Source organism: Xenopus tropicalis, chromosome 4 (assembly GCF_000004195.4).
Source record: "Xenopus tropicalis strain Nigerian chromosome 4, UCB_Xtro_10.0, whole genome shotgun sequence".
In the NCBI taxonomy this organism is placed as follows: Eukaryota; Metazoa; Chordata; class Amphibia; order Anura; family Pipidae; genus Xenopus; species Xenopus tropicalis.
The window spans coordinates 21,781,541-21,805,412 of NC_030680.2; the positions used below are offsets into that span (position 1 = coordinate 21,781,541).

General features: G+C 43.2%; 1 protein-coding gene across 3 annotated transcripts; it reads left to right on the top strand.

Annotated features, from left to right (window-relative positions):
• The first annotated feature begins 3,097 nt into the window (after positions 1-3,097).
• On the top strand, positions 3,098-11,192 carry tnni2 (troponin I2, fast skeletal type). 3 transcript variants are annotated; one of them, NM_001011110.2, is given in 8 exon segments: positions 3,523-3,569; positions 5,857-5,887; positions 7,014-7,017; positions 9,298-9,339; positions 9,667-9,795; positions 9,930-10,019; positions 10,399-10,575; positions 10,728-11,190. In NM_001011110.2, coding segments are annotated over 7 exon segments (549 nt in total). In that variant the 5' UTR covers positions 3,523-3,569; positions 5,857-5,876; the 3' UTR covers positions 10,824-11,190.
• Positions 11,193-23,872: the final 12,680 nt, after the last annotated feature.

Here is a 23,872-nt window from a genome sequence, read left to right on the forward strand (position 1 = left end):
TATATGTATGTTTTGCTGTGTGTACATACTTGGCCAGCAACCAAGCGTTAAGGTGGCCATACATTATACGATTATACAGATCTTTCCCTGATGTGCCCACGTAAAGGTCCCCATACACGGGCCGATTGTAGCTGCCGATATTGGTCCCTTAGATCGATTCGGCAGCTAATCGGCCTGTGTAGGGGCAGAAACAAGGGGCCTGCCCGACCGATATCTGGCCTGAAATTGGCCAGATATTGATCGGCCAGGTTAAAAGATTCAGTCGGATCGAGGACCGCATCGGCTCGTTGATGCGGTCCCTGAACCGACTGCCCCATTGCCGCCAATATAATTCGATCGTTTGGCCCCAGGTCCAATCGATCGAATTAGCCTCCATGTATGGGGACTCTTAGGTGGTTGATATTGGGCTAATTTAATCATTTGTCCCTAGAAAGACGGAGATAGGAGCAGCCAGAGCGACGGGAAAATCAAACATGTCTGACTGACATCTGTCCAATTTTCTGTCCAATTGGGTATATTAAATCAAGGGCTAAAGCATCATGGGAGCTGTAGTCTAAGCACCTGCTGAGGTGGATCCTTTAGTATCTGTAACTACGGTTGGCATGCCAATTTTCGAGAGCTAGGGGGCGCCAGAAGAGGCCGATTTAGGGATAATGTAGGGGCACTTTACTGAGCCGTTCCCTGGAAACAGGTTTGGCTGCATATGTGTATAATGGTTTCCCACCCTTTTGTGTTTATCATTTTACATCTAAATTGAAGGGCACAAGCTTTGTCCTGTATTTATTCAACCGAACCGCTATTCCATACCTGATTAACAGGACATACGTCTTATTCGCAAAAACCCGTTGCACCAGCTGATTTAGTGGGGCATATAGGGGGTCATTTAGCAACGTTCCCAATATTGGAATTATGGTTAAAGAACTTGTATGTTGGATATTTCTTAAGTGCAGAAAACTCAGCGTGAAACGCGGCATCTAAAAGATGTGAGTTTTCAAGCCATTTTGAGTTTTTCGAGCTCAGAAATTTGAGGAGTTTGAGTTTTTTACGGATTTTGATTTGATAAAGTTTTTTATATACAGATTTTTTTTATACATAAACAAACATTCAATCATTTTTTATTCAATTAGACCTCTACTTTCTCCCCACGTCCCCCCAGTCACTGCATATAAGTTAACCAATCACATTTAACTTTCAGTATCATTGTATCCAACTTACTTTGAGGTGTGAGCACAGTTCTACTTATATTAACACAACTACCCCAGGCACAACTCCCCCTGGTGTCCCCAATGACAATGCAATTAAGGTGGGAAAACGCTGCATTGTGGGAAAAAAAACACAGCAATTGTGATAGAAATTAAACTTTGCACTAGTGGTCATAAATGACCCCTTATTACTTTAAGCAGGGGGGTGGTGTGTACGAGAGGGCGGGCTGATGACATTGGGGGCGTGGTCAGGACACTATGGGGGTGGAGTTCTGCCAACCCAGGCCACAGCTAGGGAATTAGTGAGTAGTGTGGGGTAGAGGGATGGGCTGGGAGAGGGATTTGGAGGCAGGTAGGGGGCGGTGCAGGGCCAGAGGACTAGATATTACAAATTTACAGCAAGTACATTGCTAGTAAATATGTAATCCTGGCCCTGGCCTTGGTTACTATTTTGCCAGCTTGGCCGGTGAAATACTAGCTGGGTGGCAATCCTACAGGGTCCTGACTCAATGTAGAGCCTTGATCACTAGATTGGTAAAGCCATAAAAAACCTACAAATCGCAATTTAATTTCCTATGCTTTATTAGCTAAATATAAAGAGGAAAATGACTGTGGTTTATATGAAGGGCAACCCTTACCTCTTCTATGCCCAGGCTTTCCCCGCCAAGGAGGTTAACCACCTGCCAGCAACGTAGAATCGACATTTCCAGGTTCAGTTGTGACTGTGAAAAAAGCATTACGAGAATGGCCCGACATGGAAAGAGTTAAAGCAATACCCATGTAGATCAGTTCTGTCCAGCTGTTTTCATGCAGCAGAATAAATGTTTTACAATAGCACCACTTTGGGCCTTTTTATGGGTTCCTTAGCGCCTTGTCTTGTTCTGCCTTAGGGCTATGGCACACCCATAGGTGATTATTGCATTGCCGGGCACTGGCAGGGATATTACTAGTAGAATAACTATAGAAAAGGCAGACCCTGCTGAGGGGGGTTGTGGGTGGCCCTGGGGACCTGGAATGCAGGGTGTTCTTCTGTAATGGCAGAGAATCCCACCTCCCTGAGAGCGAGTGGCGGGGAACAAGGGAGTGGCTGGGTATGGGTGGCAGTGTGCATCTATGGAGGGGCCATTGCAAGACAAAAAGCCCAGATAATACGCCAAGTGCCTTAGCACTGACTAATATGCCTTTTTGGGAGGCTGACAGGGCCAGAATGTGTGCTCTAGAGCAGTGGTTCCCAACTTTTTTTGCACCACGGACCGGTTTCAAGCAAGACAATTTGTCCAAGGACCGGGGATGGGGGGTGCGGCGCAACTAGTGCTAGTTAAATTTTATATTATGCACTTTACTATTAATATTATTATTACATACAGCTTAATAAAGTACTTTGGTCCTTGTCGTAATCAGTAGAAATCTTCCTGGGCTTCGAATAGCTATTGTCATGGCTGTGTAAAGCATCAGGGAGTTGGGATCACAAGTAATATGGAGCAGTGGTGGCCCATTTCAGCACAGCCCACGGCCCGGCACCGGTCCCCGTACCGGTGGTTGGGGACCCCTGCTCTAGAGGAGCCGGTGTGGTCCAAAGTGCCAGCTTGGTGCCCATGAAATGCTATTTTGCATCATGTCCAGTAGAGGTCAGCACCACCCTGCTGCTTTTCTGTATGTGGGCAGTAATACAGGAATGCCCTGGGTGAGCGAATTCCTTAGCCCCCAGCAGGATTACAGGCCAGAGGACTATCTGTGTGTCTGCTAGAGACGAATAAACCCCAAACAATTAGAAGAGAATGCTGAGATAGCCTGCTGTGGGGCGGGAGGAGCGGAGAGACAGGTGTGAGGGTGCATTGGGTGGGACCTTTTTAGAAGAGAAAGCTGCTAGGGATAAGTTGCATAGCTGAGATTGAAAAGGGTACTAGCTGTTTTGGTTGGGGGGGATAAGTAAGAGGGAAGTATCTGCTTTGGGAAAGTAATGGGATCTGCAGAGAACAGCACATTAACCCTTTAGTGGCTGAGATGCCTCCTACTTTAGATTTGTATCTCTAGACCCTCCCAGAAGGTTAAGCGCACTGCCCATACCATGCTCCCAGTGCCATGACAGTAGGCATTTGGGGGCCAATGTTATTTAAGGAATGCCCCACTGTTCACAATGCTGACCACCAGCAGATACAGGGTTAAGTCTTAAGATGGGCTGCAAGGGAGGGTCAAAGTATTTGTGTCACCCGCCTCGTGATTGGTCGGAGGTTGTTTGCATGCCCTTACTGAGCCAGGCAGCTTTTACCCCTGGGCACCCCCCCAGCACATTAATACCCCCCTCACAACACAGCGCTGCCAGTCCCACCCCTGCTTCATAGAGAGGGCTCAGTCTACGAGGGTCAGGTAAGGAACAGCCCCTGGGGGGCAAAGGCAGAGGCATGTGTATATACAATAAATGGATTTCTGTCTGTCAGTACAGTATGTGCATGAGATTAATTAGGGTCCTGCCTGGGCAACTTGCAGCCGAGATCTCTGCCTATACACAAGCCCCCTATCCCCCTAGCTCATTCATTACACTGTTCAGCCCACTATAAATAAATTACCTACATTTATTATAACCTATTCAGTCATACATTCTCTGTGCTTTAAAACAACAAGCTACAGAATTCCCTGTAAAACAAGAGTTAATATTTAACATTTACTTACATTACAACCTCCATTCACAATAGCAAAACCCAACCGGGGAGGGGGGATTTAACACCACGACCCTATCGTGAGAATTTTAATTGAATTTGTATATATTAACGATGCCAGTGAACTTCATGTATTGCGCAAATATTGGCAAGCACACAATTTTATCTACGTGCTTTCAGCAGCCTCGGTTCCACATATATAGATATAGTATGTTGGGGAAAAATCATTATTTTATAGTCATTAATAACAATTATATGTAATAGATCCCTGCCAGAGTTTAATGAGTGTATGAATGTACATTTAAAGTAACAAATTATCTGTGTATTTGTATTAACTGCTTAGAATTCCCGGCATTTACAGTTTAACCTGAAGGGAGGGGATGGCTGTTAATTAAAGAGTTAACAGACCATTCTCCACCGATTCCCTTTCTCTTAAACACACTTCACTTGTATAGATTTCTATTCAGCATTTGATTATCATGCCCCATAGTCTCTGTACAGAGCAACAAGGCTGCTCCATGCTCGGTACCATTATAGAATGTTGCTTAGTTATTGTTTTTAAGTGTTATGTTGTGTAGTAGACACTTACAATGACCCATTTTGTGCATGGAACCCATACCCACCCATTTGGAACTGATGTTTAATTCATTACAGGACCCCCTTTTGTAGCATGAAACATATATATATATTCCTGATAGAACCTATAGATACAAATGTATTAGATGGAACCATATATGTAGAATAAGTAAGGGTAGGGTACAACAGACTAGCTGCCAATATATTTTTTATATATATTTATATAAATATATATATATATACAGGCATGGGATCCCTTATCCGGAAACCCGTTATCCAGAATGCTCCGAATTATGGAAAGCCCATCTCCCATAGACTCCATTTTAATCAAATAATTCAGAATTTTAAAACTGATTTCTTTCTTCTCTGTAATAATAAAACAGTACCTTGTAATTGATCCCAACTAAGATATAATTACCCCTTATTGGAGGCAAAACAATCCTATTGGGTTTAATTACTGTTTTATTGATTTTTTAGTAGAGTTAAGGTATGGAGATCCAAATTACGGAAAGACCCCTTATCAGAAATACCCTTGGTCCCAAGCATTCTGGATAACGGGTCCTATACCTGTATATATATTATATATATCTCTCTTTTAACCCCAACTATGGGCCTGCTGAGCCCTATTGTTCTACCATGTATGCCTGTGCCCAAAGACTTACCACTACTCTTTCCCTCATTGCCCCAATTGGCATTGCTTCCCAGCCCATGGTTCGGTGAAAGGCTAGATTTGGGAGATTTTCCTAATTCCGGAGGATTTGTGCCCAAGTTGCCTGTGCTGAAAGAAGGAGATATTTGGAAATATGACCTGCGTCCGCCACCACTGATTGAGAACCTTGGTTTCAAGCATTATTATAATATTCCGCAGCCTACAGGCTGTAAATCTGGGGCAAATATTACTCAGCATTATAGGGCATTGAGTGGCTTTTATTTTAGCATCTGAAATGGGACCCCCTGAGAGTCAGCGCATGAATGCGAGGAAAGGGAATGAACACATGGCTAAGGTTTCTTCACCTGTGACCTCATTCATTAGAAGGGCCTGGCAAGGAGGGATCCATAGAGAAAGGGTGAGACAGCTGTCATGCCTTAAAGGCTCCGTGGGATATTTTCGGAAAGTCTTGCAAAGTTGCTGATATCTCCAAAGGGGATCAGATGACTTCAAATAGGGTGGCGGGGTGTCCCATCTCTGCTCCCCCTGCCAAGGTTCTATTTAGAGGCCGGCCAGCGGTGGCAGAGGAAGGGACATCCAAGGAGCTGAGTTCATTGGGGAATTTCAGACTAATCCTTCCATCAGTCTGTGCCTAGGCTGGTATGTGAGCGGGGCTCAGCGTGTTCCTTACAGGGATTCTTTGCCAAAGAGTTATATCTTGGGGGGCAGGACTTCATGTGCTGAATTTTGTGTCTTTGTGTTTTGTGCTCAGGTATCACAGAAACCGCCAAGATGGGTGAAGAGTGAGTAAAAACCTCTTTGGGTCAAACCATGTTCTCTCTGTCTGTCTCTATATTATATCTGACTAGTATCTGTCTTATTCTTTCTAATCTATCTGTCTATCTATCTATCTATCTGTCTATAATCTATCTATCTATCTATCTATCTATCTATCTATCTATCTATCTATCTAATCTATCTATCTATCTATCTATCTATCTATCTATCTATCTATCTATCTATCTATCTATCTATCATCTATCTATCTATCTGTCTATAATCTATCAATCTATCTATCTATCACCTATCTATCTAATCTATCTATCTATCTATCTATCTATCTATCTGTCTATCTTCTATCTATCTATCTATCTATCTATCTGTCTATCTATCTATCTATCTATCTATCTATCTATCTGTCTGTCTTCTATCTATCAGGCATATATCTGTCTCTATTAACCTACTATCTGTTAATCTGATATTAATCTATCCCTCCATCTATCTCGGTAACGTTGAATATCGCGCATATATGGCTATCACTTATAATTAATGTTATATGAATCTAAATTCAGCTCTCTGTCTATGGTATTTAGATACAGTAGGCATAAGTCCATTCTCCTTTAAACAGATTGTAAGGTATTAGGCCAAGCTTATTGGCTGCTCAGAACATTATTATATTATGGAGGAAATGTAGCAGCAAGTCTATTTTGCTCCAGGTCTAGTAACCTATAGCAACCAATCGGCAGTTAGCAGATGGAATTGGTTTAATGCAGATGGAATAATGAAAGGAAACATCTGATATGTTGCTACAGATCACTACAGCTCTTTCAGTTTTTACTATATTGTGGACCAAATTAGATCCCTAATTAGAATATTTAGATCTGAGCTCAACCAACAAAAGAGCATTATGGGTAAACAAACATGTCCAGGGCTTTAACATAACATAAATACTTATACATTGTTGTCTATTCAAGGAAAGATATGGTACCCTTATACAGTGTAGGTCAAACTGTGTCCCCTATACACTGAGAGTATGTACCATTATATGTTCTTATTGTATTGGCTCTATAAGTTATAGGCAGTGCTGTGTCTGTCTTTCATTTCTAACCTCTTCTTTTTTATTTCCCTTCTCTTTTCCCCTCTGATTAGTGACGTAAGTTACTCTTTTTCCTTTCATTATGGCGCATGTTGTGACAATGTAGGGGCAGCCTTTACTGAGCTAAACAGACTTTACCATGACCCAGACTTACAGATAGATAGATACATACAGGCATACAGGCAGACAGTGTCGGACTGGCCTACCAGGATACCAGGAAAACTCCCGGTGGGCCCAGGTGTCAGTGGGCCCCTTTTGCTTCTATCTATTTAGCCAATTTCATGGTGATTCACTGTTTCTGTGTGGGAACAAGGAAGCTTGATAGATGGAAGAATAGAGTATAGTATGTAGAGAAAAGAGACTAGGATAATAAAGTGTTTGAGGGAGGAGAGTTGGAATTAAAGTTTTGAAAGTTGGCCCATGGTCCAGGGTTTTCTGGTGGGTCCCTGCCATCTCAGTCCGACACTGCAGGCAGATAGATATATGTAGTGAGTACTATATAATATTCAATAGAGATATGGTTAAAATAAGAAACAGCTGAAATTTCCTTAGGCCAGGAACACTAGCATCTTGTTCCACCAACCGTGAACATTAATATGGAGCACTTTTGCTTTCAACTTCCTTGTCCTGACTGTCTTCATTTTTGTCCCTGCTGCCCTTTCTATTTTAAACACAGATCCGTCTTACAGGTTATTAGTCCCATTACTACTATGAGAATAATTTCTTCTTACTCTGCCTGAAATCAGAAAGGCATTGTCCCATACCAGGCTATCATCCCACAACCATAGTCCCTTCCCAGAGGCTATTATCCCACTGCTACTATAGGCACCATCTCTCCCTACTATACCTGCTATCCCACAGCCCCAGTCCCTTCCCAGAGGCTATTATCCCCCCACTGCTACTATAGGCACCATCTCTCCCTACTATACCTGCTATCCCACAGCCCCAGTCCCTTCCCAGAGGCTATTATCCCCCCACTGCTACTATAGGCACCATCTCTCCCTACTATACCTGCTATCCCACAGCCCCAGTCCCTTCCCAGAGGCTATTATCCCCCACTGCTACTATAGGCACCATCTCTCCCTACAATACCTGCTATCCCACAGCCCCAGTCCCTTCCCAGAGGCTATTATCCCCCCACTGCTACTATAGGCACCATCTCTCCCTACTATACCTGCTATCCCACAGCCCCAGTCCCTTCCCAGAGGCTATTATCCCCACTGCTACTATAGGCACCATCTCTCCCTACTATACCTGCTATCCCACAGGCACAGTCCCTTCCCAGAGGCTATTATCCCCACTGCTATTATAGGCACCATCTCTCCCTACTATACCTGCTATCCCACAGGCACAGTCCCTTCCCAGAGGCTATTATCCCCACTGCTACTATAGGCACCATCTCTCCCTACTATACCTGCTATCCCACAGGCACAGTCCCTTCCCAGAGGCTATTATCCCCACTGCTACTATAGGCACCATCTCTCCCTACTATACCTGCTATCCCACAGCCACAGTCCCTTCCCAGAGGCTATTATCCCCACTGCTATTATAGGCACCATCTCTCCCTACTATACCTGCTATCCCACAGGCACAGTCCCTTCCCAGAGGCTATTATCCCCACTGCTACTATAGGCACCATCTCTCCCTACTATACCTGCTATCCCACAGGCACAGTCCCTTCCCAGAGGCTATTATCCCCACTGCTACTATAGGCACCATCTCTCCCTACTATACCTGCTATCCCACAGCCCCAGTCCCTTCCCAGAGGCTATTATCCCCCCACTGCTACTATAGGCACCATCTCTCCCTACTATACCTGCTATCCCACAGCCACAGTCCCTTCCCAGAGGCTATTATCCCCACTGCTATTATAGGCACCATCTCTCCCTACTATACCTGCTATCCCACAGGCACAGTCCCTTCCCAGAGGCTATTATCCCCACTGCTACTATAGGCACCATCTCTCCCTACTATACCTGCTATCCCACAGGCACAGTCCCTTCCCAGAGGCTATTATCCCCACTGCTATTATAGGCATCATCTTTTCCTAGTATACCTGCTATCCCCCAGCCAGAGGTTGTTGCCTGTATGCCAGTAATAAAAATGATTAGGCAAAATGTGTAAAAACAGGTCATGTGGAAATGGGCTAATTGGAATAATAATAGTTTTTTGTAATGAAAAGTGACATTTCATAATAAAATATAGCTGTTGATTTCTGGAAAAAGAGAATGATAGATTGATTGGATGTTTGAGAGTCAAAGATTTCTTTATGAAATTGGGGATTACACTTTTCTAACAAAAAAAATGCTAATAATTTTTTCATTTATGTTTCTGCAGAAGAAATCCAAGATCTCCAATACTCGCAAAACCCACCTGAAGGTAAGTTATCCATAAAAACAAAACAGTCAGGCCCTTATGCCTCAAAACAAAGTCCTGTATGGGCCTCCATAAATTATATAGGCACAGAGTGAAGAGAAATGTTCCTAACATGGCTCTCATACACCATGCCTGTACAATTCTCAACATAGTGAACTTATGAAGACCCCCGTGATTCTTAGTGGCTATTGATGTAGAACTTTTTTTACTGTTCCTTAGTCCCAAGAACTCTACCACAACCATAAATGCACACCAGCTATCCTCCCAACGCTGCTTTTTAGGTTCTTCCCACATCACATTGTTCTTACTCCTCTTCTCTTGTATGTGCAGAGCTTGATGCTCCAGGTGGCCAAAACTGCTCTTGAGAAAGAAGAAGCTGAAATTGCGGCAGAGAAGGAAGCCTACCTACAAGAGCACTGCCCACCTCTAAGCCTTCCCAGCAACTTATCAGAACTCCAGGTACGTTCCATGAATATAGACTGTGGCAGGATCTTTAGTAAATCCAGCCTACTAACTTACAGTACAACCTGCAATAGAATATCTTGGTGAAATGTACTGCAGTCACTTTATTCTCTATTGCATTGTCTACCTAGGATTTCTGCAAGAAGATGCACGCCAAAATCGATGTGGTTGATGAGGAGAGGTATGACATGGAAGTCAAAGTTGGAAAGAGCACCAAGGAGGTTAGTAGCTTTCATATAATGAAGGATAGATTTGCAGGTCCTTAATCCTCAAGTCTTCCTGTAGTTTCCCCATTAGACATTAATGGTTATTCATAACAATGGACAGGATCAGAGTAGCCTACCAGAGTACATGAGTATTTTCCAGTGGGCCTAGGCCATAGTGCAGCCCAGTCTAGGAGAATTTCCGTCTGCCTATCTTTTTCCCCACCATGGGCCTATATAAAAACCTATACCATTTAGGACTATCTATAAGTGTTCCATTCAGTTTACATAGGCCCCTCCTTATAGTCCAGTTTTTATTTATGATGATTTATGATGGTCATAGTGCATCACTTTCTAAGTTATATTCTACCTGACTCTATATTTGTTCCCCATGTAGCTGGAAGACTTAAACCAGAAGATCTTTGATCTGCGTGGCAAGTTCAAGAGGCCTGCCCTTAAACGTGTCCGTATGTCAGCTGATGCTATGCTGCGTGCTCTGCTTGGCTCCAAGCACAAGGTCAACATGGAACTCCGTGCCAATCTCAAACAAGTCAAGAAGGAAGACACTGACAAGGTGAGTCTTAAGCTAATTATCTAGGCGTCTCGCCTTTTAGCAATCATTTATGAGCTTAGTGAGACTCAATGGTTCTTTTGAATAATGAAACCATAGCTGTAGAAGCAAGCAAGCAAACTCTTATTAAATATTTGTTTTCCTTTTAACTCCAGGAGAAGGATCTCCGTGATGTTGGTGACTGGCGTAAGAACATTGAGGAGAAATCCGGCATGGAAGGCAGGAAGAAGATGTTTGAATCTGAGGCTTAAGCCCTTAACCAAGACCACTGCCATCTTAAACCCCTTAGCTTCCAGAGACAACCACCATACCCTAACTTCTCTGTTAACTAGAGGGTTATTTCCTCTGCTGCTCACTCTCCAGCAGCAAAGGGGATACTGAAGTCTTACCTCCTCCCCACTCCTGGATATTTCACCACTCCACTTTATACCCTTGTAGAAGGTCTTAAAGAATGTTATGGACTCAAGGAGGGGCTCAAATTTCTGGGTCCCCTCTGTATTGGCTTTGCAGCAGTTGTGTTATGCGGACGTGAAAACATAAACTTGTAAATAAAGCTTGTGACGTCCCTTAAAGTTGGTGATACCTGATCTGGAGGTGACGTCACGGTCCTTTCTTCTCTAGCACTGGTGGCCTCTACTTTTTTATCTTTTGGTTAATATTCATTCTATCAGGTCTAGCTTACTAAGACATGGGCCACACAACTGCATAAAAAAACTTGCAGAAGAAAATCTGGGTAAACATTATTCTGTGGTTAATACTGGCATTCAATTACAAAGCCAAGAGTGGGTTGTTTGAACTGTACCCTTATATATGTGCAATAACACAGTGAATGGTAGGGTTTCACACATAAAAGCATAGTATGGATGACACGAGTGCTCTGATTTGCTCTAAAAAGAACTCCAGGTCTTACAGGGGATGCCAGTGGTGTAACTTGAAGTTTTTGGGCCCCACATGATGAAGTCATTTTTCATAAATGTATATTGAAACTACCTATGGGTTAGTGTTCCACTGGGCACCTTACACCTCCTGGGCCACTCCAGTAGTCAGAGGGTCTGCTTTCTCTATAATTAAGCCCCTAGGAGACATACCCCTTGCTACGATCATATTGCATTTAGCTTTTTTAGGTCTATCATTTCTCAGAACTTGGTTTAAAAGCTACTGTGGTTTAATGATCACACTGTGACTTGCATATCACACTTCACCGGTTTTCCTTCCATAGCCACAGAACAGCGTCCTTACTCATGGATAACCTAGAGACAGAACAATAATGCTTGAAATGCAAAAACAGGTTATGAAAGTAATGGCAGACTCTTGTTTAATTGGTAGAGACACCTCGACCATAACATATCCATTGACCCAGCACTATTAATTGGTAGAGACACCTCGACCATAACATATCCATTGACCCAGCACTATTAAATGGCAGGGACACCTCGACCATAACATATCCATTGACCAAGCACTATTAATTGGTACAGACACCTTGACCATAACATATCCATTGACCAAGCACTATTAATTGGTAGAGACACCTTGACCATAACATATCTATTGACCCAGCACTATTAATTGGTAGAGACACCTCGACCATAACATATCCATTGACCCAGCACTATCTCCTAATCAGCACTTACAGCCCATACATATGGGAATATGTGGGTAACTTAGCAGAGGTGCATGGAAGCAGAGTTAAAGATCTAAAGGGCAGCCAGTGGTTTGTAGAGTAGCGAGAGAGGTATGGAAAGGGCATTCCTTGTCCATTTATTTATTGGCTTCAAACAGGGCATTGTGTCTTGAGAGACTCACCCATGATTGTTTAGCTACAACACAGCATTATAATATAGTGCAAAAAACATACGATGTAGTGTTGTACAATAGATGGGTATATAGATCAAACATCACAACTTCATCACCAAATTAAATACTGACTGATACAGAATGGAAAGCTGGCCATTGCCTAAAAGTTTCAATCTCAGAGGGATTACAATGAAATTACATTGGGTTGGAAAAAGTCCATCAAGTTCAACCCTTCCAAGTGAACTCAACACATACATAAACCCATACTGACCTATCTATCCACTCACATACAGACCCATACTGACCTATCTATCCACTCACATACAGACCCATACTGACCTATCTATCCACTCACATACAGACCCATACTGACCTATCTATCCACTCACATACAGACCCACACTGACCTATCTATCCACTCACATACAGACCCACACTGACCTATCTATCCACTCCCATACAGACCCATACTGACCTATCTATACACTTACATACAGACCCACACTGACCTATCTATCCACTCACATACAGACCCATACTGACCTATCTATCCACTCACATACAGACCCATACTTACCTATCTATCCACTCACATACAGACCCACACTGACCTATCTATCCACTCACATACAGACCCACACTGACCTATCTATCCACTCCCATACAGACCCACACTGACCTATCTATCCACTCACATACAGACCCACACTGACCTATCTATCCACTCCCATACAGACCCATACTGACCTATCTATCCACTCACATACAGACCCACACTGACCTATCTATCCACTCCCATACAGACCCATACTGACCTATCTATCCACTCACATACAGACCCATACTGACCTATCTATCCACTCACATACAGACCCATACTGACCTATCTATCCACTCACATACAGACCCACACTGACCTATCTATCCACTCACATACAGACCCATACTGACCTATCTATACACTCACATACAGACCCACACTGACCTATCTATCCACTCACATACAGACCCATACTGACCTATCTATCCACTCACATACAGACCCATACTGACCTATCTATCCACTCACATACAGACCCATACTGACCTATCTATCCACTCACATACAGACCCATACTGACCTATCTATACACTCACATACAGACCCATACTGACCTATCTATCCACTCACATACAGACCCATACTGACCTATCTATCCACTCACATACAGACCCATACTGACCTATCTATCCACTCACATACAGACCCACACTGACCTATCTATCCACTCACATACAGACCCACACTGACCTATCTATCCACTCACATACAGACCCATACTGACCTATCTATCCACTCACATACAGACCCACACTGACCTATCTATCCACTCACATACAGACCCACACTGACCTATCTATCCACTCACATACAGACCCACACTGACCTATCTATCCACTCACATACAGACCCATACTGACCTATCTATCCACTCACATACAGACCCACACTGACCTATCTATCCACTCACATACAGACCCACACTGACCTATCTATCCACTCACATACAGACCCATACTGACCTATCTATCCACTCACATACAGACCCATACTGACCTATCTATCCACTCACATACAGACCCATACTGACCTATCTATACACTCACATACATAAACCATATATACCAACATCAATTCTAACTGTAGATATTAGTATCACAATAGCCTTGGATATTCTGCTTGTTCAAGAACTCATCCAGACCCCTCTTATAGGCATTAACAGAATCTGCCATTACCATATCACTAGAAAGGACATTCCCCAACCTCACTGCCCTCACCGTGAGGAACCCCCTATGCTGCTTCAAATGGAAGCTCCATTCCTCTAATCTAAAGGGGGGGGGGCTCTGGTGCGCTGATCGTTTTTATGGGAAAAAAGAACACCCCCTATTTGCCCCTCTAATGTATTTGTACAGAGTAATCATGTCCCCTCGCAAGTGCCTTTTTTTTAGAGAAAACAACCCCAATCTTGACAGTCTAATCTCATAGTTTAAATCAACACTTCCCAGTGTCCTCAGGAACCTAGACAAGCCCAAAACATCACTAAAATATAGACTTGTGCCCCTTGTTCCTGGTGATAGTTCTTGGTTTTGTCATTTCTCCACTGGAATTGGGGTCGTACTGGGGATCACCGGGGCTGCCATCCCCTGGGACCTCCCAATCCTCCCCAGGGGCCCCTGCTGCCCGCACACACCCCTGCCCCTCCCCCCAGACACGCATATCTCATACCTACCTGGTCTGGTCACAGTTTTTTCCCAGTGTCCCGCCAGCCCACTCCTGTTAATAATCATATGTGCAGAAATCAGATGTCAGTGTCAGTTTTCACACTATAATTTTGAAGTTGCTAAAAAGGTTTAATATTCTGCTTAAAGGAAACTATATCCCCAGAATGAATGCTTAACCAACAGAAAGTTTATATTATGTTAAGTGGCCTATTAAAGAATCTCAGCAAACTGGAATATATATATCAGTAAATATTGCCCTTTTACATCTTTTCCCTTGAGCCACCATTTTGTGATGGGCTGTGTGCTCCCTCAGAGATCAGCTGACAGGAAATAATGCAGCTCTAACTGTAACAGGAAGTAGTGTAGGAGTAAAAGGCAGAACTCTGCCCATTGATTGGCTGATGGGGCCTAGCATGTATGTGTGCCTTGGCTTGTTTGTGTGCACTGTGAATCCTATGATCCCAGGGGGTGGCTCCTAATTCTTAAAATGGCAATTTTCTATTTAGGATTACCCAATGGCATATACTGCTAAAAAAGTATATTTTTATGAAAATGGTTTATTGAGATGAAGAAGGGTTTTACGTATGAGCTGTTTATGAAATATATTTTTATAGAGACCTACATTGTTTGGGGGTTTAGGTTTCCTATGTCCCCATATAGTTGGCACCGCTCTTTAATTCACCTTTGCGTGCATTTCCCATGTGGATTATTAGCTCAGCAATAAAGTGTCCTTGGCATGTACTTTAGATGTTGTCGGGATGTTAGCACCAGTGCAGTGAAGCTTACAGATAGTAGCACAGCACGCTAGGCAAGGGAAAGGCAGAGTTATAGGCAGAGTATAAAGAGATTTATGAGCACTCTGAAGCGCACAAGGAATATAAGCGATAGGTAGAGAGACTCAGGATTAGAACTGAGCCAAAGGAGCACGGAGAGGTACATGTGGGTAAAAGATGCAGCTATAAATGTTCTCACCGCCCTGGTAATATAACTCTAACAGAGAGTGAAAGGAGATACTTAAAGCTAATCAGTGGCATAGCAGAGATATATACTAATAAGGGGCCTTTAGGCACATACTAAATCAACACAGTAAAAAAGGCTGTAAGGCAGCTGCGGGGAGCAACCTCTGACACGGGAAAGGCATGTACAGTAACTCATATGATGTAACAGTGTAGCAGCAGCCACTGAAGCACAGGGGCATCTGATTGGGCTTTATAGTTTAGTGCCTCTAGTCGTGCCCAGCCCTCTCACTAATGGCCACTTCTCTTTGGGAACATGCCATGGCTAACACAGATGCAGCTCTGTAAATCTCAGGGGGCTGCTTTCTTACATTATGGTCCCACGTTCTAACATATTGAAACATCAATATATCTACTGTATATATATATATATATGTTGCCTGAAGTTGCAGTTTACCCCTTGTTAACTTTAAGAGGGCAACAGTACTCACACACCAGGGAGGCATAAGGAGGGGGTTTGGAAAATGACTTCACAAAGGTCCCTGATTATTAAATGTGGCTGCACTAATGGATCTTATAGCCAGAAACCAGGTCTTAGCATCTGCTTTTTTTCTATAATTATAATTCAATATGTAATAGTTGTGGCTCATTGTGCCCTCTTTTGGCTCCATAATTATCCCTATATGCCAGTATGATCATTACATAAAATGGTCAATAATCACTCCATTAACCCCAAGCATGCCAGTATGATCAGTGCAGAAAATTGATAATGAGCACATTAACCCCAGACATGCCTTTTAAATCACTGCATAAATGGATTATGCGCACACTGTAATCCCAGACATGGCAGTATGGATTAACAGAGGAATGACTGTGGGGTGGCACAGAGAGGAGGGGATAGTATGCAGCTGAGGCAGTTATATACAGGTATGGGGCCCATTATCCAGAATGCTTGGGACCTGGGATTTTCCGGATACGGGGTCTTTCCGTAATTCAGATTTCCTACCTTTAGTCTGCTAAAAAATTATTGAAACAGTAATTAAACCCAATAGGTTTGTTTTGCCTCCAATAAGCATTAATTATACCTTAGTTGGGATCAAGTACAGGTACTGTTTTATTATTACAGAGAAAAGGGAATCATTTAACCATTAAATAAACCCAATAGGGCTGTTCTGCCCCCAATAAGGGGTAATTATATCTTAGTTGGGATCATGTACAGGTACTGTTTTATTATTACAGAGAAAAGGGAATCATTTAACCATTAAATAAACCCAATAGGGCTGTTCTGCCCCCAATAATGGGTAATTATATCTTAGTTGGGTTCAAGTACAGGTACAGTTTTATTATTACAGAGAAAAGGGAATCATTTAACCATTAAATAAACCCAATAGGGCTGTTCTGCCCCCAATAATGGGTAATTATATCTTAGTTGGGTTCAAGTACAGGTACTGTTTTATTATTACAGAGAAAAGGGAATCATTTAACCATGAAATAAACCCAATAGGGCTGTTCTGCCCCCAATAAGGGGTAATTATATCTTAGTTGGGATTAAGTACAGGTACTGTTTTATTATTACAGAAAAAAGGGAATCATTTAACCATTAAATAAACCAAATAGGACTGTTCTGCCCCCAATAAGGGGTAATTATATCTTAGTTGGGATCAAGTACAGGTACTATTTTATTATTACAGAAAAAAGGGAATCATTTAACCATTAAATAAACCAAATAGGACTGTTCTGCCCCCAATAAGGGGTAATTATATCTTAGTTGGGATCAAGTACAGGCACTGTTTTATTATTACAGAGAAAAGGGAATCATTTAACCATTAAATAAACCCAATAGGACTGTTCTGCCCCCAATAAGGGGTAATTATATCTTAGTTGGGATCAAGTACAGGTACTGTTTTATTATTACAGAGAAAAGGGAATCATTTAACCATTAAATAAACCCAATAGGGCTGTTCTGCCCCCAATAATGGGTAATTATATCTTAGTTGGGTTCAAGTACAGGTACTGTTTTATTATTACAGAGAAAAGGGAATCATTTAACCATTAAATAAACCCAATAGGGCTGTTCTGCCCCCAATAATGGGTAATTATATCTTAGTTGGGTTCAAGTACAGGTACTGTTTTATTATTACAGAGAAAAGGGAATCATTTAACCATTAAATAAACCCAATAGGACTGTTCTGCCCCTAATAAGGATTAATTATATCTTAGTTGGGATCAAGTACAGGCACTGTTTTATTATTACAGAGAAAAGGGAATCATTTAACCATTAAATAAACCCAATAGGGCTGTTCTGCCCCAATAAGGGGTAATTATATCTTAGTTGGGATCAAGTACAGGTACTGTTTTATTATTACAGAGAAAAGGGAATCATTTAACCATTAAATAAACCCAATAGGACTGTTCTGCCCCCAATAAGGGGTAATTATATCTTAGTTGGGATCAAGTACAGGTACTGTTTTATTATTACACAGAAAAAGGAAACCATTTTTAAAAATCTGAATTACTTGATTAAAATGGAGTCTATGGGAGATGACCTTTCTGTAAATCGGAACTTACTGGATAATGGGTTTCCAAATAAGGGGTCCGATACCTGTAGTAAGAATCCACTTTGTACTTCTTGTTAGCAAACTAAAGTGTGACAGACAACGAGAGACCATTTTGCTCCCCAGTCAGATCACAATCAGATTAAAGCAGAGGGGTATTCAGAAATTCACAGGGAGTTGCATGGTACAAGGAAGGTACAATTTAGACCCGGGACGGTTCTGCCAATTTTCTGCAAGCACCATTGCTCAATCTGCCCCCTCACACCTCTCCCTGACTGGATAATGAATGTGCACACAGTGCGCAACTGAGATGATATGGGTTTTCATATGGGGCGGGGCACAAAAGAGATAGCGGTACTGTGGGAGGTTAATAGTAAAACTTATTCCTGGTGGGCCAGCATTAAGTGCAAGGAGCACCGCACACTAGCACAAAGAAAACCAGTACCTAACGCCATTGTAGGCCTTGTAAAGAGACACCCATGCCCTGTCCATCTGCAGCCCCTATCATATAGGTGCCATTTTCACCCATTTGCTAGTTGTTTACTAACCAGAGCTAATCTTTGCACCTCTGCTACCTGGCTTCATATTTTGCATGAGTGGCATAACAATCAAGGAAACTTCCTCCGTTGCTACATATAAATCTCCACTCCTGGTAGGAGAGTAGGTTTATATGTGACTAGGTAGGACAAGTCAGGGCGATGAAGATTTTTTTGCAGGGGGGCCCAGTGCAGAGTAGTTACACCACTGTTTGGCACATTATCGCTGTAGGTTCAGTTCCACTGAAATTCTGGGCAGAAAATTCTGCCCTGTCTAAATATAAATATATATTTATATATATATAGAGAGAGAGAGAGCATGTAGTTTCTCATATGCAGTGGGGCAAGTCAGCCACATGGGTCAGGAACGGAGATGCCTAAGAAATTTGCTGTGGGAAGGAACTGAGTTCCCACAAGAAATACATTTAGTGCAAACGTAAGGAGTCAAAATAAAACCCTACTTACTGCTGCTCTTGTCCCTTTCAAGAAATAAGTGAAACAGGACACTGCTGTGTATTGCTGGAGCGGTTACTAATCCCTTGTCCTGGGCATTCTTTACTAAATATAGTAATGGAGGTCTTTGTAAAAAATACTCTGTATTTTGTGCAGTAAAGGGGCTCTACATTGATTTCCCCATGGTAAAAAAACATCCGTGCACCCCTGTTTATATATAGAGTTAATGGACCCTGTGTTGTAAATTATTTGGATATTAGAAGTAACCATGGAGTTCCATGGCCTTATAAAGGAACGAGGTCAGGGAACTCTGAGGTGACTTTTATTATCCTTATAATTACAATCAATTATACCCAGAACCCACCAATGGCCTGCCTAAGCCTTGATCTTTTCCACCTCAAGCCCCCCTACACTCACAGACTGGGACTTTGCATTTCTGAGAGCTCCCCTTTTACATGGGTTCTTATACTGTACTATCCCCTGTCCCCCTAATGGCAACCCTGGACACAACCCTAAGTCTGCTGCACATCTGGGGCACATGTGGTGGGCTACCAGTTGGGGGCGTGCTACCAGTGCATAATAGGAAGGCAGTGTTGGTGGAATCCTTGTCTTAATTAAGCCTCTAAAATAGCAACAACAGCAGCTTTAGTTTCTATTTAAAGGGACACAGACTTCTCTAAAACTTACCCATGTGCACCCCCTAGTGCTTCAAAGTAGCTAATGCATACTTAACTACAGATGTAAGAGCGTTCTCCATTGAGAATCACCCCAGCCAACCAGTCATCTTGCTTTTTCCCTATCTTGCCTCATGAGATTACTGTGAATGGCCAATGTATATGGTACCACTCACAAACAAAATAGTTTGATCATACATTTACATAGCAGGTAGCAATTCTAGTTATGCCACTGTATCAGGAGACCATCACCCAAATCTGGGTGCTTTGGGACACACTCCCTCTGCATGCCCCAAACACACCCAACTATGTCTTTAGCCTCACCCGTTGCTCCCACACTGCCAGGGGTATAGACATGGGAGACTCGTGGAAAAAATCCGGGAGGATATACAGGTCTGTATTAATTGCCCTCTGCAGAACTATGCCTCTGTTTGGGCCCAGTGTATATTATTTGGGCACTACAAACTCTGCATTTTATTAAGTGCCTTGCGTATAGTCTTTCTATTTAATTCTGCCTCTGTTTACTTTTTACATATCAGGCAAATTACCCCCACCCCCAAGTGATTGTATGCATGAAGTCATGACAGATTTGAGTATAATATGATAATATGAATATATATGATATTTATGCAGTGCAGACACTCAAATACTCCTGGACTTAACCATATTATGTGGGATTTAGTATTGTTGGTTCAGCTTACAGTTTTAGACTTGCCTAAGCTGCCTCTCTGGGTCGCCTGCCGAACGCTTCCTTTGCTATAATCCAATTACAGGAAGGTAAAAGGGGGCATGGCCGGCCAAACAGGATTGTAAAAGGCATTGTGCGTAGCGCAGACTGCCCCCTGGCCTTTCTCATAGTCTGTACAGGGGGTTGCTGCCATATATCTATGCCAGCATAGGTACCCCATGTATTACAGTACCATTTCATTGGTCTGGGCAGTCCCCAAATCTAATTTATCTCTATGATCTTGAACCCTAAAATATCCCTGCTAACTACAGCTTCAGGGCCAGCGAGGCACTGGGAGAAAACCCAGAGGCCTTCGCCAGCCCAGACCTGATCCCTGGCAGTGCTACCCCGCTGACCTCTGTCCACCAATCACACTGAAGTTTAGTAAAACGTATGTGCACTTGGGGGGAAGGGGGTTGGACAGGCAGCAGGGGCCCCCCGATCATGCCATTTAGTTAAATGTACACCTAGTTGGGGGTTAGGCGTGGGCACCTGGGGGGTGCGAATGCTCGAGGGCAGTGTTGGACTGAGATGCCAGGGGCCCACCAGAAAACCTCAAACCACAGGCCCATTCTCCAAACTATTTTTCTTCCTGTTCTCATTTAACCTTTGTTCCACTAGTCTATTTTCTTTACATACTATAATCTATTCTTCAGTCTTTTTGTTTCCAAGCAAAAAAAAGGGAATGGCCATAAAAGACCAAATGGTTAGAGGCAGGAGGGCCCACCGGGAGTTTTCCTGGCAGGGCCGCTGGCCAAATGGGTGCCCTAAGCAGAAATTTACTTTTGTGCCCCCTCCTCCAAATATTACGGAAGTAAAAATAAAATAATAAAAAAAAACAACTTCTATAGGGGCTCCACACACAGTGCCCCCATAGACAATGCCCCCATAGTAAGTGCCCCCAATAGCCCCCATAGATTGATTGAACTATCCGGGACAGCGGGATGCGCTATAAAACCCGGCGGGACAGTGTTGGGGGGTATGTTATAATATATAAAAATGTTTTTTTTTGGAGCAGCTGGGATGGTGCCCCCCTGGGAGTTGGTGCCCTATGCAGACTGAGTACTCTGCTTATAGGGAGCGGCGGCCCTGTTTCCTGGTATCCCTGTGGGCCAGTCCGACACTGCTCGAGGGCACAACCCAGTCCAACCCTGATTTCGGTTATGAGCTTAGTATCTGTCGGTGCCAGGGCCGGAACTAGGGGTAGGCAGAAGGGGCAGCTGCCTAGGGCGCAACGATTGAGGGGCGCCAGGCAGGAGCCTCTCCTGCCTTCCCCTAGTGCTACTTTGTCATTGCCTCCACCGCTTGTCATTAGCGGCGAAGGCAATGACCGATCTAATCGCCCCGCCCCCCCCTGCACTGCTTCCTGTGCGTTCGGGGGTGGGGAGGTGGGCGGAGTTGGCCGACCGGGTTGCCTAGGGCGCCCGGTCGGCTTGGCCCGCCCCTGGTCGGTGCCAAGGTTTATACAAATATACCAGGGCTGATTTACAAACACAGTTGCTAAGTATATGCAGTGGGACAGTGACAGTACTTACAGGTATAGGGTCAGCAGGGCCCCCCAGGTTTTTTTTCAGGTTCCCGCCAGTCCGGCCCTGGCAGAAGGTGTCCTTAAATTACTGATTACTGTGTAAAAAGGTTGGGGATTAGTATAGACCAAATGGCTACAAACTAGAGAGTTTAAGATGAACTACAGCAGTGTGAATAATATAAATGATGATGTGCTACTGAAATGCCGCACAGAAAATAACCCATAGCATGTCTTGAAGGGGAAGGCAGACAGAAGCAGAAGGAAATATTATATTGTGTAACAGCTGTTATATTGTTTAGATTGTCAGGATACACATTGGCCAACCCATGGCCCTCTAACTGTTGTGGAACTGCAATGCTTCCATCCCACCAACGGTCTCCTTCTTCAAACAGGGCGCCTTGAACTAAAGAGCAAGACAGTAAAGTGAATAATAACCACACGTTCTAGAATGCATTTACCCACCCTATTACATTATGGAGGATGCTGGGAGTTGTAGTCTAGCAAATGTGGGGACATGATGATTCACTAGATATCATGGGCTCCTTATATAGGCATGAAAGCCAGCCACAAAGAAATCCTGTGGTATGTAGATTGGTTATAGAGAAGCAAGAAAATGCATATGCGAGCAAAGCAATAGGGATGACATCAGAAGGAAGTGAGATCGTATGATCATGACTGAAAGAAACCACAAGTGTGTTAAAGAGTGAAGCTGTGCGGGCTGCAAAGCAAGAGAAGGAGCCCTGCCACAAGCATAGGAGGGGCCCACCTGCAATTTACAGAGCAGGAGGCTGCCAGGGAGGGAATAAAAAATCTATACTTAAGGGCTGTGACACACGGGGAGATTAGTCGCCACGTGACAAATCCTTGTCGCAGGCGGCTAATCTCCCCGAAATGCCATCCCACCGGCTAGAATGTAAATCGGTGGTGGGATGGCATACGCGGCGCAGCGACTTGCCGAAGTTGCCTTGAGAGGAAACTTCCGCGACTTCGGCAAATAGCGGCGCCGCGTATGCCATCCCACCACCGATTTACATTCTAGCCGGTGGGATGGCATTTCGGGGAGATTAGCCGCCTGTGACAAGGGAGATTTGTGGCGTGGCGACTAATCTCCCCGTGTGTCACAGCCCTTAAGGAAAACTATACCCCCAGAATAACCATCAGATAGTTTGTATCATATTAAGTAGCTTATTAAAAAAAACTTATGAAACTGGAATATATATCAGGAAAATATCAGTAAATATTGCCATTTTACATTTTTTCCATTGAGCTGCCATTTAGTGATGGGCTGTGTGCTCCCTCAGAGATCAGCTGACAGGAAGTAATGCAGCTCTGACTGTAATAGGAAGTAGTGTGGGAGTAAAAGACAGAATTCTGCCCATTAATTGGTAGATGTGCCCTAGCATGTATGTGTGCCTTGGCTTGTTTGTGTGCACTGGGAAATGTATGACCCCAGGGGGTGGCCCTTAGTACCTAAAATGGCAATTTTCTATTTAGGATTACCCAGTGGCACATACTACTAAAAAAAGCATATTTTTTTATAAAAAATATTTATTTAGATGAAGCAGGGTTATACATGAGCTGCTTTATATAAACTGCAGACCTAAATGTCCAAAACTGGCTCAGACAACCCAGGGGTATCAGAGTACATTCTGAGGCTGCTTATGAGCTTGGCCTATATTCCAAAAAGACAAAAAAATATTTTTATGATATTTCAAATAAAATTGAGCATATTGATTAAAGGGAAAAATTCAACAACAAATGTGACATATATGGTTGAATCCAATATCACCTTGCTGGTTTGATAAGCTCTGA